The 16,046-nt window shown below is 41.7% G+C and overlaps 1 protein-coding gene across 1 annotated transcript in view; it reads right to left on the bottom strand.

Annotated features, from left to right (window-relative positions):
• LOC124623192 (DNA-dependent protein kinase catalytic subunit-like) overlaps window positions 1–16,046 on the bottom strand; it is a 565,210-nt gene that overhangs the window by 503,852 nt on the left and 45,312 nt on the right. Inside the window, exon 2 of the mRNA XM_047149022.1 lies at window positions 16–185. Within this exon, the coding sequence (XP_047004978.1) occupies window positions 16–81 (66 nt within the window). The 5' untranslated portion in view covers window positions 82–185. The remainder of the gene's footprint in view (window positions 1–15; window positions 186–16,046) is intronic.

Below are 16,046 nucleotides of genomic sequence, written 5' to 3'. Positions count from 1 at the left end.
TTTATGTATTCTTACCTTGATTTGGCACGCATACGAAGAAATTCTTTCTGGAAAACTTTCCAGCAAGTTCTGAAGCAGCATAAAAATCTCTGAGACACCATCCTTAAAGCCTGTATCTTTCACATTGTTCTTTAGAAACGTTAGCACACCAATCCTTTCCGAAAATATTATGGCAAATGCTAGGTCTGAAACATGACATTGGAAAAATCCATAATTTAAAACTTAGTACAGCCAAAATACATAAAACAGGAGTACTTTTAAATGTGTTATTATGCATATGACATTACTGAAAAAGAGATAGATTATACCGCCAAGGCAAGCGCCTTATTAGCAAACTTCCATTGTCTACAACTTTTTCGAGCACTAGGAATCATTTATCTGAAATGTGTATAATTTTATTCAAATTACATATTCTGCTTTCAGAGTCTTGTAGAACTGGAGTTCCCATCACACTCCCAAATTCCATCAGAAACAACACATTACCTACCTTATAAAATATACAATACACTGTTCAAAATACTGCATCATCAACTAAGAGAAAGTTAGGGTTATCATTTCACCAAGGACCAGGTCATTAGAGAAGAAGCAAAACAAATACAGTGCACACACATGTGGGGAGGAAAGCACATGCTGTGTGTATGTGTAATATAGCTCGAAAAAGGATTCATCCAAAAGCTAGAAAGTTTTCATTCCTGTTTACACGCCTGTCAGATAATACCTATACTTTTCTAAGGATATTGGTTGCTATTTATAACATTAAAATGCTGTCTGCTGCTTTGAAAAACTACATTTTCCTTAGAATGTATTCATCGCTAGCCCTTACACCGACTCACCAAGTAGTTTCAGTCATTTTCAACTGGAGAATGCAGAAAACTTTTAAATCAATGTAATTGATAATCATAGGGGGGTGAGTGAAAGTCCAAAATAGGCACCAGTTTTTATTTCCAATTACTTACATCAGTGAAATTAGTTCCAAATCCATGACAGACAACTGGTGGCCTTTTCTTATACCCATTGCTGCTTGTGGTAGCTGTTATCAACATTAGTATGCAGGATTTGGATCTCTCCCTACTGCAGCCTTCTTTTGTGGAGACTTTATACACTTAGAACAGGAAAGTCATAATTCTTGGAATAGCGTCTGAACACAAAGGTCTTCCAAGAGCTAAAAGTATCAGTTTTTTCAAGTGCAGAGTCAATGCATTTATGCTCCAATGCAATCTACAAGCTCTTTTATTAATGAAATTTTTCCCTCCTCTTATTTGTCTGTTTTGGTGGGAATTGGCTAGAAGTTTAGTTGATGGGGCAGCTGGTTCTCTCAAATACACTTTGTATTCTGTAAATTTTGAAGCAGAAATGTTAAATCAACCACATGAATAGTGTGTGCCCGGTCCAGCAGTTTTGAACCAATGTTTCAATGCTTCCAATACCTCAAGAATACGGTTTCTCTTGACTGTTGATTGGTTGGTTTAAAAGAGCGGGGGGGGGGGGGGGGGGGGGGAGGGAGGGACCAAACTAATAGGTCACTGGTCCCTCGTTTTGATTAAAATAATTCCACATGGGTGGGAGTAAAATAACGAGACATACAAAACACAGCTGGAAGAAAGGAGAAAACCACAAGAATGATAGAAGGGCAAGAAACACTCAAATGGACAAAATCGGACAAGAAAACCATAGAGAGATGCAAGAAACACGTAGAAGAGATTGAAACAAGAGAGCAGATTACCATGGCTGGCTGACCATGAGAATAAAAAGGAGAAGCCAGCCGCTCTGCAACAAATTAAAACTTCCACCCTAAAAGCACTAGGGTGAATGACACAGAGGGACAAAGGACATGCGCTAAAACTTAAATCAAATGATAAAACACACCCTCATGAATAAAAGGTAAAACTAAAACTGCTGTTGAGGCATTGTCACCCAACACCAAAGGCAGGGTGCTGGGAAAGTTAAAAGTCCGCCACAGAGCGACTAAAAGTGGGCAGTCCAGCAAGAGGTGGACGACCGTCATTTGTGAGCCACAGCGACACTGAGGTGGGTCCTCGCGACATCCTATGTGTTATCCACGTATGGACAATGAGGGGCCAGCAGAGGACAACTGATTCCCTGTGAGAGGACTGCATGAAAGACTGCCACACATTCATAGTCTCCTTAATGACATGCAGTTTGTTGTGCGTACTGCTATGCCATTCCGTCTCCCAAAGCCATAAAACCCTGCAGCATAAGACAGAACGCAGGTCAGTTTCAGAGATGCCCATCTCCAGAAGCAGTTTCCACGTAGCCTGTCGGCAAGTTTGCTGCCTGGGATTCTGAGGTGTCCTGGGGTCCACACAAAAACCACTGAATGACGGGACCGTTCCGGGGCACAGATGGACTCCTGAATAGACGCTATCAAAGGATGGCGAGGGTAGCATTGGTCGATAGTTTGTAGGCTGCTCAAGGAGTCAGTACACATGAGAAATGACTCACCAGGGCATGAGTGGATGTGCTCAAGGGCACAAGATATGGCCGCCAGCACTGCAGTGAAAACACTGCAGCCATCTGGCAAGGAGTGCTGTTCAATATGTCCTCCATGAACATACGCAAAACCTACGTGACCATCAGCCATTGAGCCATCGGTGTAACATGTAACACGTTAGCCTCAGTTGCAAATAGAAACCAATCTTTACCCAGGTTTCAGCCAAAATAATTTGGCCTTCCTCAGTGACACTAAACTATTGCATGCCAAAGTTTGGCCATGTCAAGTATAAAACTGTAGCACCGTAGTAACCAGTCATAAATCTACATTACTTAGACTGAAGAGAAACAGCTGGCCCCACTGCGCGGACAAGGTCAGTAGGCCGTGAGAGCTGTGCTGGAACAAACCGCGGCGAGCAGCTGTGTACCAAGCACCGCTGAAAGGTCATGTGCATGCGCACGTGGAAATATAGATACATAACAGTTGCTACCTTCACATTAGGAATTAGATTAATATAACAATTAAAACCTTTAGTGGCATAATATGTAAAGAACTTACTTCTGCCGAGAACGATACCCTTATAACAGATTTGGAGCCCATGAGAAAGACTAGCTATTACTCAGCAAAATTATTTCTCAATTTTGAATACATTCCTCAAACTTTATCTGGTGTGGCTATTTACAGGAAAGATCTGTACTATCATGGAGAGTACATCAGTATGACTAAGCATCAGTAAAAGCAACAGCACCTAAAAACTTAAAAGTAGATTAATTTGAATTAACATAGCATTAGTAGCAGTAATGAAGATAGCATTAAACAAAAGTAGCTTAGGGTGGTTAGAAACTGGATAAGCCTTGCAGAACATACAGGTAGTAACTTAACATAATTTAACATGTTAATCATGGTACTAAAAAAGTGTAAAGTTTAGTGTTAGGTTTCCGAGGAGCTTTTTATAAATTTTGTGTATAACATCATAAATACAAAGGAACAATGTACATGCACATATATTGTGTCAAATTACATATTCTTAGTAAAACATAATGGTTGAAAGAACGAAAGGCAGCAGTGCCTAAATATTTTGCATCTATATATTAAGTTGCTGTCCAGGTGTGTTAAACCGACACTGTCTAACACTGATTAATGAAAGAACAGAAGTTAACCATCAGTATCAGCAAGACTGGGCATGCAACGCCACACTCCTCAATTATATATTTTTTTACTGGCATTAGGTCAAATTTGCATTTAGGCATTTAAACATAAATAACATTTAAAATCAGTGTGATTGGGCGTGTAATGTCACAGTCATAACAAAAAGTCAAGGTTACATTTGCACACATAAATATACATTTCTGCCTATGAATGAAGTGAAGAATATTGTCTCATTAAGATTACTTAACAGCTAATGGCATGATGAATGGGTATGTATCCCATGCTAATGGCATGATGAATGGGTATGCATCCCACAGTCATATTCCACATTGGATACAAGTATCCAGACTGGCTACAGGTAACAGATAATTAATATCTACACGTGGGATAAAAGACATCGTTTCACATAGGTAGGTGTTAGCAAAAACTTAGCAGCTGATGGTAACAACCAACATACAGACTGACTCTGGTCAAACGTTAATTGCAGGCTGTAAGCTGCTAAGCAGCAGTGCCTAAATATTTTGTACTTAAATAATAAGTTACTGCCCAGGTGTGTGACACCGACATTGTCCAACACTGATTAATGAAAGAACAGAAGTTAACCATCAGTATCAGTAATATTGGGCGTGCAACGCCACAGTCTACATCTACATCTACATTTATACTCCGCAAGCCACCCAACGGTGTGTGGCGGAGGGCACTTTACGTGCCACTGTCATTACCTCCCTTTCCTGTTCCAGTCGCGTATGGTTCGCGGGAAGAACGACTGTCTGAAAGCCTCCGTGCGCGCTCTAATCTCTCTAATTTTACATTCGTGATCTCCTCGGGAGGTATAAGTAGGGGGAAGCCATATATTTGATACCTCATCCAGAAACGCACCCTCTCGAAACCTGGCGAGCAAGCTACACCGCGATGCAGAGCGCCTCTCTTGCAGAGTCTGCCACTTGAGTTTATTAAACATCTCCGTAACGCTATCACGGTTACCAAGTAACCCTGTGACGAAACGCACCGCTCTTCTTTGGATCTTCTCTCTCTCCTCCGTCAAACCGATCTGGTACGGATCCCACACTGATGAGCAATACTCAAGTATAGGTCGAACGAGTGTTTTGTAAGCCACCTCGTTTGTTGATGGACTACATTTTCTAAGCACTCTCCCAATGAATCTCAACCTGGTACCCGCCTTACCAACAATTAATTTTATATGATCATTCCACTTCAAATCGTTCCGCACGCATACTCCCAGATATTTTACAGAAGTAACTGCTACCAGTGTTTGTTCCGCTATCATATAATCATACAATAAAGGATCCTTCTTTCTATGTATTCACAATACATTACATTTGTCTATGTTAAGGGTCAGTTGCCACTCCCTGCACCAAGTGCCTATCCGCTGCAGATCTTCCTGCATTTCGCTACAATTTTCTAATGCTGCAACTTCTCTGTATACTACAGCATCATCCGCGAAAAGCCCCATGGAACTTCCGACACTATCTACCAGGTCATTTATATATATTGTGAAAAGCAATGGTCCCATAACACTCCCCTGTGGCACGCCAGAGGTTACTTTAACGTCTGTAGACGTCTCTCCATTGATAACAACATGCTGTGTTCTGTTTGCTAAAAACTCTTCAATCCAGCCACACAGCTGGTCTGATATTCCGTAGGCTCTTACTTTGTTTATCAGGCGACAGTGCGGAACTGTATCGAATGCCTTCCGGAAGTCAAGAAAAATAGCATCTACCTGGGAGCCTGTATCTAATATGTTCTGGGTCTCATGAACAAATAAAGCGAGTTGGGTCTCAGACGATCGCTGTTTCCGGAATCCATGTTGATTCCTACATAGTAGATTCTGGGTTTCCAAAAACGACATGATACTCGAGCAAAAAACATGTTCTAAAATTCTACAACAGATCGACATCAGAGATATAGGTCTATAGTTTTGCGCATCTGCTCGACAACCCTTCTTGAAGACTGGGACTATCTGTGCTCTTTTCCAATCATTTGGAACCCTCCGTTCCTCTAGAGACTTGCGGTACACGGCTGTTAGAAGGGGGGCAAGTTCTTTCGCGTACTCTGTGTAGAATCGAATTGGTATCCCGTCAGGTCCAGTGGACTTTCCTCTATTGAGTGACTCCAGTTGCTTTTCTATTCCTTGGACACTTATTTCGATGTCAGCCATTTTTTCGTTTGTGCGAGGATTTAGAAGGAACTGCAGTGCGGTCTTCCTCTGTGAAACAGCTTTGGAAAAAGGTGTTTAGTATTTCAGCTTTATGCGTGTCATCCTCTGTTTCAATGCCATCATCACCCCGTAGTGTCTGGATATGCTGTTTCGAGCCACTTACTGATTTAACGTAAGACCAGAACTTCCTAGGATTTTCTGTCAAGTCGGTACATAGAATTTTACTTTCGAATTCACTGAACGCTTCACGCATAGCCCTCCTTACGCTAACTTTGACATCGTTTAGCTTCTGTTTGTCTGAGAGGTTTTGGCTGCGTTTAAACTTGGAGCGGAGCTCTCTTTGCTTTCGCAGTAGTTTCCTAACTTTGTTGTTGTACCACGGTGGGTTTTTCCCGTCCCTCACAGTTTTACTCGGCACGTACCTGTCTAAAACGCATTTTACGATTGCCTTGAACTTTTTCCATAAACACTCAACACTGTCAGTGTCGGAACAGAAATTTTCGTTTTGATCTGTTAGGTAGTCTGAAATCTGCCTTCTATTACTCTTGCTAAACAGATAAACCTTCCTCCCTTTTTTTATATTCCTATTAACTTCCATATTCAGGGATGCTGCAACGGCCTTATGATCACTGATTCCCTGTTCTGTACATACAGAGTCGAAAAGTTCGGGTCTGTTTGTTATCAGTAGGTCCAAGATGTTATATCCACGAGTCGGTTCTCTGTTTAATTGCTCGAGGTAATTTTTGGATAGTGCACTCAGTATAATGCCACTCGATGCTCTGTCCCTACCACCCGTCCTAAACATCTGAGTGTTCCAGTCTATATCTGGTAAATTGAAATCTCCACCTAAGACTATAACATGCTGAGAAAATTTATGTGAAATGTATTCCAAATTTTCTCTCAGTTGTTCTGCCACTAATGCTGCTGAGTCGGGAGGTCGGTAAAAGGAGCCAATTATTAACCTAGTTCGGTTGTTGAGTGTAACCTCCACTCATAATAATTCACAGGAACTATCCACTTCTACTTCACTACAGGATAAACTACTACTAACAGCGACGAACACTCCACCACCAGTTGCATGCAATCTATCCTTTCTAAACACCGTCTGTACCTTTGTAAAAATTTCGGCAGAATTTATCTCTGGCTTCAGCCAGCTTTCTGTACCTATAACGATTTCAGCTTCGGTGCTTTCTATCAGCGCTTGAAGTTCCGGTACTTTACCAACGCTGCTTCGTACAATACCGATTGCTGCTTGGTCCCCGCATGTCCTGACTTTGCCCCGCACCCGTTGAGGCTGTTGCCCTTTCTGTACTTGCCCAAGGCCATCTAACCTAAAAAACCGCCCAGCCCACGCCACACAACCCCTGCTACCCGTGTAGCCGCTTGTTGCGTGTAGTGGACTCCTGACCTATCCAGCGGAACCCGAAACCCCACCACCCTATGGCGTAAAGTCGAGGAATCTGCAGCCCACACGGTCGCAGAACCGTCTCAGCCTCTGATTCAGACCCTCCACTCGGCTCTGTACCAAAGGTCCACAGTCAGTCCTGTCGACGATGCTGCAGATGGTGAGCTCTGCTTTCATCCCGCTAGCGAGACTGGCAGTCTTCACCAAATCAGATAGCCACCGGAAGCCAGAGAGGATTTCCTCCGATCCATAGCGACACACATCATTGGTGCCGACATGAGCAACCACCTGCAGATGGGTGCACCCTGTACCCTTCATGGCATCCGGAAGGACCCTTTTCACATCTGGAATGACTCCCCCCGGTATGCACACGGAGTGCACATTGGTTTTCTTCCCCTCTCTTGCTGCCATTTCCCTAAGGGGCCCCATTACGCGCCTGACGTTGGAGCTCCCAACTACCAGTAAGCCCACCCTCTGCGACTGCCCAGACCTTGCAGACTGAGGGGCAACCTCTGGAACAGGACAAGCAGCCATGTGAGGCCGAAGATCAGTATCAGCCTGAGACAGAGCCTGAAACCGGTTCGTCAGACAAACTGGAGAGGCTTTCCGTTCAGCCCTCCGGAATGTCTTTCGCCCCCTGCCACACCTTGAGACGACCTCCCACTCTACCACAGGTGAGGGATCAGCCTCAATGCGGGCAGTATCCCGGGCAACCAGTCGTAGTCCGATCAGGGGATGCGTGGGACGAGCTGGCCGTCCCCGACAAACCCCCATCCGGACCCCCACAGTGATGCCCATTGGCAACAGCCTCAAGCTGTGTGACCGAAGCCAACACTGCCTGAAGCTGGGAGCGAAGGGATGCCAACTCAGCCTGCATCCGAACACAGCAGTTGCAGTCCCTATCCATGCTAAAAACTGTTTTGCAAAGAATGTCTGAACTAATCTACAGAGAGCGCAAACAAATCGACAAAATTTAAACGGTTATTAAAATACAAGATTGCCTAGTAAATGCAGTAATGCTGCTACTTGCGCACTGCTGACACTGCTCGGCGGCGGAAGGAGACTACGCGAATTTACACTATTCAGGTACTAAACAGCGATGCTACACTCTCAAATACTATAATATGCCCGAAATTTATGAATTAAACAATGCAAGTACCAAAAACACGCAAAGAAATTATATAAAAATACTCAGCCTCTCACCAATAAAGAGAGTTCGGTATCCATAAATAAAGGCAAATGAAACAGGGAAGGGGCAACAGGCAAAAGTCAGGAAGGAGATTTGGAGATTGGTCAGGATGATCCATTTTTTGCAATCCAAAATCTGGGCATTTATAAAAAATGCACTTTTTAAAGTAGAATGTATAACTTACCAATTAAAATAAGGGACACTACGATAGTCCCAACATTAAAAGTTAGTATATGTTTGCACTTAAAACTATATGTATCATTAATTGCCTTTATTACTAAGAATGAAAGGAACGAAGAGAGAAGCATGTGTTTTTACTTGCATTCCAACTTGCTGTACCAAGGAAAGAGCCGTGGTGCTGACAGCTGCTTATCATTTATACTGCCGCTTTTCACACTCACAAGCACATGCACGGGAGCGCACGCACGTAAGAACACACACACACACACACACACACACACACACACACACACACACACACAGTGTTTAACAGCTCAGTAGTGATAAACTGGTAAGCTAGTATGTGTCAAATCTCTCAATAGTACTAAAGAATTATTGACAACCAAATTATTTCTGAATTCATCTGTTTCTTGATCATAAATGTATTCTTAAATGTTAAACTGTTTTCAGTGAAAAGAAAACTGCTTTACTATCAAATGTAGCAACATCTGAGCCACACTATAGTTTTCTGCTCTGCTCCTTTCTTTATCCACTTTCATATGACTGCACTGCTGTGGAGATAAAATGAACACATTAACATAAAAAGGATTCAATAACAAAGAACTGATGCTCAAGATGCTGCATTAAATCTGGTAAATGATAAGTACCCTCACATTGTTCCACTTGGGTGCCTAGTTCACCTATTAAAATAGATGTGCTCAGATATTTTACGCTGTCAAAATAGTTAAAAAAGATATGATTTCACTAAGCGTCTAGGAAAGACAATATGAGGAGCCATATTTTTTGTCTTTAATGTTTTGCAGTCAAATACAGTTGTCTTACAAAGCTTAGTTGTAAACAAAAAGGTGTAGTTGTATCTACAGCTTGAAAAAAGAAGAGTGTTCTGATGATGTTTTCTGGTCAACAGTTGAGAAAATGGTAAGAGCTCATGAACCAAATCATTCATTTGATTACAGCTTCAGAGTTAAATGAGCCTCAATTTCACACATAAACTTCAATAAGTTGGTAGTAGTTCTCACTGAGAAATTAGTGTCCTCTCCTCTGCAATCTGCAGAAGAAAAGTCAATCTTATCTAAATTCCAAGCTAGGAAGGAACTCCATGTGTCTTCTATCCATCTTGAAGCTAATCTTCTTAATCCATCAGTACAAGGTAGTAACTTGCAGCTTATCAAGATGCTTGATGCAATAAACTTTGTTTGTGGCACAGGAAAGAACACTGGACTGAATTTTCAATGTGATAGGGTCTGCAGCTGCAATGAAGTTTTTGAATGATTTCGTGATGCCTTCAGCTGTGGTTCTCATTATTTCATGTACAATTTTGTGTCTATATAATGTGTTTTGCAACAACTGCTTGAAAGTAACATGCTCCTAAAATATAAAAATCTCTCTAATTTCTTTTATGAACTTAATATGCAGTCATAGCAGCAAGGACATACACGGCATAATATACTACTACTATACAATCATCCATAAAATACTTGAAAAATGACCTAAGGTCGAAATTGTACAATCATACATGAAATAAAGAGAATGACAACTGAAGGCATCATGAAATCATTCAGAAGGCTGGACAAACTTATTTAAGTTAGAGAGAACTTGGCTGATTATAGAGAGAAACAAAGAATTTTGTCCTGACGATGTGTTGGGGAAGGAGTGAGCCCTCATTCTCAGGAAGATAAAAAATCATCATGTACATTCTTTATTGTAGTGGCAAGATTTAAGGTGAACCTGTGAATTGGCAGAAGTTGCCATAAAAATTCCGGGAGCACCAGTTACATCTACTAGTACAGAATGTTCCTTCAGCACTTTCAGACGGAACACAACCTAATCATTTTGATGTCAAGTAAAAACCCCTACTGAACAGTCCAAGCAAAGACAAAATGGAAAGGAACCCAGCAGTCAGTGAGTCAGTGGTGAATCAGGTTCAGGAGAATCTGAGGCCAAGTCAGAACTCCGTAATTCTTCAACTTATGAAGATCATGAAATTCACTGAGAAAGAAGAATTTAATTTTTTTGCAGTACTATAGTACAAGTTAAAATACTACCTACAGGCCAGCTCCTTAATATGAACTATACTCTTACATCAAAAATTACTTTCAAATTTGAGCATCGTTTGCCCCCCCCCCCCCCCCCTTATGTACTATTCCGCAGCTTGTAGTGTCACAGTAGCATTCTCACTTCCCGAGCACAGGGTCCCGGGTTCGATTCCCGGCGAAGGCAGGGATTGTCACCTGCCCCGAGATGACTGGGTATTGTTGTGTCGTCTTCATCATCATCATTATCATCATCATCATCATTCATCCATCCACATTAAGGTAGGAGGAAGGCAACGGAAAACCACCTCCATTAGGACCTTGCCTAGAGTACAGTGGTGCGGGTCTCCCGCATCGTTCCCCTACGCTCTATCAAGAAGCATGGAACCTCATTTCCCTTTTCCTTTTGTACTACCTCAGGAATTTATCGCATTAAAGATGTAAAAAGTTAAGTTTACAGAGTCCAATTTATTTCCCCTAATACCTCTCCCCATTCCCTAACTCTCGAGCAGCTTTATCCAACTTGGTTACCCAACCACTAAAAAAGTAGTGTTGTAAAACACCTTTTCAAATACAAAATATCAGCTTCACTTTTTTATTACGCATCACTTATCAACTTATCTTTAAAATGCACAAATTTCCAAGCATTTATGAATTTCGGCATTTGCCCAGGCATTTATCCTGGGAATCAGCCCCAACTTACAAATTCCCAGGCATTTTACATCACTATCAATGGGTCCAGCGACACAGGTGGTCAAGAGAAATGTTTTATTCCACTTTATACACACACATCATGCTGAAGAGTTGCACGCATAGGCGCCCTACATTCCTGACATCGAGTCAAGCAACGGCCAGCAGCCAGACAGTAGGCAATGGCCTTGACATCAATGGTGCTCTTCTACTTCTTTTGCATCAAGCAACGGCCAGCAGCCAGACAGTAGGCAATGGCCTTGACATCAATGGTGCTCTTCTACTTCTTTTGCAATGGCATTCCTCTGTGGGACAGGCACCCCGAGTAACTCCGGCACTGCTTATGTCCACTGTCGATGTGAATGGAGACTGCCATGCATGGGAGATGACCTGCTGCTCCCGTGGCAGGTAACTGGTGATGGTAGGTTTCGATGGCAGGTCAGTGGCCTGTGGCATCAAGTCCCACAAGGAGACTCAATGCAGGTGGCAGCTGGCCCGCCCCACTCTCAAATCCACAACCACAGCTGGTAGTGCCTAGTCATCTCGTCGTCTAGCCTCGACCTGGCATCACAGAGGTGCTACCAGACTCTGAATTTGTCTCAAAATTCACACCTATTTATACGGCTCTGATGTGCCTTTGTTGCATTATTACCCAGCCCCCAGTTATATACCTAACAACAAGGGTGTTGCTCTGTTGTGACAACGTCCTCCCTGCTGCATCTATTATCACTGCATGGTGCCAGGTTCTGCTGAGCATTGCAAGGCTGTTTCACAATCTTTTTGCATATGTTACTCTGGCCCACATGTCACCACACTGCACTTAGAGGCCCACAGCTGCTACTACAATACTTCATGGTGGCTTTCTGAACAAATTCCTACTAATCTTCCTTACAACTGGGTAGCAAGACTACGCTGGATACACAAGAATCACTGGTCAGGCTGACAACACAGAACGTGGGCATGGGAAGTATTCAGCTTACCAGTATGTGGCATGAAATTAACTGGAGCTATTAGAAATAAGGCAAAGACAGTTAAATTGCTCGCCCGGATTTCAAAAGAAGTCAGCAATGTAAATTGTTGTGCAGTATATGAACTTTATTTCGATGTCATAATTAATATCTATATGAATTCTGATTGTCTTCTGTTAAAATATTGGAAAGGCGGACAGCCATCTCGTTATTGCTTAGGGCTCGCTACTAGGTCTCATATCTGTTCTACGAATTATAGTGAAATAATACTTAATTTTATCTTAAATATGTTTTTATTTATTAGTTATGATTTTATTCCTGTTCACCACTAATGTCTCAACTCTTTGTATATTTTTCAGCCTTTGAAATATGTGGGAATTGGTTGGTTTGGTGACAAGACAGCGTGCCATAAGCTCGCTGTTGTTTATATATTTCAATCGAGCCTGCAAAAAATGTCTTTAACAAAGTCTGGTCATCACCATACTGCGGAACCATTTCTCTGAGAGACACAAAGCCATGTGTCACCAACTAATGACAACTCTGAGCCTGATGCAATAACAACATTAAAAAAGGTATCTCATGATAATAAAATTAATCATGCACAAGGAGAACCAAAACGGCCTTGCTGTGCTGGTACTGCGAACGGCTGAAAGCAAGGGGAAACTACAGCCGTAATTTTTCCCGAGGACATGCAGCTTTACTGTATGATTAAATGATGATGGCGTCCTCTTGGGTAAAATATTCCAGAGGTAAAATAGTCCCCCATTCGGATCTCCGGGCGGGGACTACTCAAGGCGACGTCGTTATCAGGAGAAAGAAAACTGGCGTTCTACGGATCGGAGCAGGGAATGTCAGATCCCTTAATCGGGCAGGTAGGTTAGAAAATTTAAAAAGGGAAATGGATAGGTTAAAGTTAGATATAGTGGGAATTAGTGAAGTTCGCTGGCAGGAGGAACAAGACTTTTGGTCAGGTGATTACAGGTTTATAAATACAAAATCAAATAGGGGTAATGCAGGAGTAGGTTTAATAATGAATAAAAAATAGGAGTGCGGGTTAGCTACTACAAACAGCATAGTGAACGCATTATTGTGGCCAAGATAGACACAAAGCCCATGCCTACTACAGTAGTACAAGTTTATATGCCAACTAGCTCTGCAGATGATGAAGAAATAGATGAAATGTATGACGAGATAAAAGAAATTATTCAGGTAGTGAAGGGAGACGAAAATTTAATAGTCATGGGTGACTGGAATTCGTCAGTAGGAAAAGGGAGAGAAGGAAACATAGTAGGTGAATATGGATTGGGGGGAAGAAATGAAAGAGGAAGCCGCCTTCTAGAATTTTGCACAGAGCATGACTTAATCATAGTTAACACTTGGTTCAAAAATCGTAAAAGAAGGTTGTATACCTGGAAGAATCCTGGCGATACTAAAAGGTATCAGATAAATTATATAATGGTAAGACAGAGATTTAGGAACCAGGTTTTAAACTGTAAGACATTTCCAGGGGCGGATGTGGATTCTGACCACAATCTATTGGTTATGAACTGCAGATTAAAACTGAAGAAACTGCAAAAAGGTGGGAATCTAAGGAGATGGGACCTGGATAAACTGAAAGAACCAGAGGTTGTAGAGAGTTTCAGGGAGAGCATAAGGGAACAATTGACAGGAGTGGGGGAAAGAAATACAGTAGAAGAAGAATGGGTAGCTTTGAGGGATGAAGTAGTAAAGGCAGCAGAGGATCAAATAGGTAAAAAGACGAGGGCTAGTAGAAATCCTTGGGTAACAGAAGAAATATTGAATTTAATTGATGAAAGGAGAAAATATAAAAATGCAGTAAATGAAGCAGGCAAAAAGGAATACAAACGTCTCAAAAATGAGATCGACAGGAAGTGCAAAATGGCTAAGCAGGGATGGCTAGAGGACAAATGTAAGGAAGTAGAGGCTTTTCTCACTAGGGGTAAGATAGATACTGCCTACAGGAAAATTACAGAGACCTTTGGAGATAAGAGAACCACATGTATGAACATCAAGAGCTCAGATGGAAACCCAGTTCTACACAAAGAAGGGAAAGCAGAAAGGTGGAATGAATATATAGAGGGTCTATACAAGGCCGAAGTACTTGAGGACAATATTATGGAAAAGGAAGAGGATGTAGATGAAGATGAAATGGGAGATATGATACTGCTTGAAGAGTTTGACAGAGCACTGAAAGACCTGAGTCGAAACAAGGTCCCGGGAGTAGACAACATTCCATTAGAACTACTGATGGCCTTGGGAGAGCCAGTCACGACAAAACTTTACCATCTGGTGAGCAAGATGTATGAGACAGGCGAAATACCATCAGACTTCAAGAAGAATATAATAATTCCAATCCCAAAGAAAGCAGGTGTTGACAGATGTGAAAATTACCGAACTATCAGTTTAATAAGTCACAGCTGCAAAATACTAACACGAATTCTTTACAGACGAATGGAAAAACTGGTAGAAGCAGACCTCGGGGAAGATCAGTTTGGATTCCGTAGAAATGTTGGAACACGTGAGGCAATACTAACCTTACGACTTATCTTAGAAGAAAGATTAAGAAAAGGCAAACTTACGTTTCTAGCATTTGTAGACTTAGAGAAAGCTTTTGACAATGTTAACTGGAATACTCACTTTCAAATTCTGAAGGTGGCAAGTATAAAATACAGGGAGCGAAAGGCTATTTACAATTTGTATAGAAATCAGATGGCAGTTATAAGAGTCGAGTGGCATGAAAGGGAAGCAGTGGTTGGGAAAGGAGTGAGACAGGGTTACAGCCTCTCCCCGATGTTATTCAATCTGTATATTGAGTAAGCAGTAAAGGAAACAAAAGAAAAATTCGGAGTAGGTATTAAAATTCATGGAGAGGAAGTAAAAACTTTGAGGTTCGCCGATGACATTGTAATACTGTCAGAGACAGCAAAGGACTTGGAAGAGCAGTTGAACGGAATGGACAGTGTCTTGAAAGGAGGATATAAGATGAACATCAACAAAGGCAAAACGAGGATAATGGAATGTAGTCAAATTAAATCGGGTGATGCTGTGGTGATTAGATTAGGAAATGAGACAACTAAAGTAGTAAAGGAGTTTTGCTATTTATGGAGTAAAATAACTGATGATGGTCGAAGTAGAGAGGATATAAAATGTAGACTGGCAATGGCAAGGAAAGCATTTCTGAAGAAGAGAAATTTGTTAACATTGAGTATAGATTTAAGTGTCAGGAAGTCGTTTCTGAAAGTATTTGTATGGAGTGTAGCCATGTATGGAAGTGAAACATGGACAATAACTAGTTTGGACAAGAAGAGAATAGAAGCTTTCGAAATGTGGTGCTACAGATGAATGCCTAAGATTAGATGAGTAGATCTCATAACTAATGAGGATGTATTGAATAAAAATGGGGAGCAGAGGAGTTTGTGGCACAACTTGACTAGAAGATGGGATCAGTTGGTAGGACATATTCTGAGGCATCAAGGGATCACCAATTTAGTATTGGAGGGCAGCGTGGAGGGTACAAATCGTAGAGGGAGACCAAGAGATCAATACACTAAGCAGATTCAGAAGGATGTAGGTTGCAGTAGGTACTGGGAGATGATGAAGCTTGCACAGGATAGAGTAGCATGGAGAGCTGCATCAAACCAGTCTCAGGATTGAAGAGCACAACAACAACAAAGGAGAACTTAATAATCATTCAGCTTGTCAAATACCAAGTCTAAATCTATATATGTTTTTGCCATTCTTTTGCCGTCAATGTGGTGCACCTTTTGTTCATTAACATTT

The sequence above is a fragment of the Schistocerca americana genome, chromosome 1 (assembly GCF_021461395.2).
Source record: "Schistocerca americana isolate TAMUIC-IGC-003095 chromosome 1, iqSchAmer2.1, whole genome shotgun sequence".
Taxonomy (NCBI): domain Eukaryota; kingdom Metazoa; phylum Arthropoda; class Insecta; order Orthoptera; family Acrididae; genus Schistocerca; species Schistocerca americana.
Note: the sequence above shows the minus strand (reverse complement) of the source record. Positions and strands in the feature narration are given on the sequence as shown.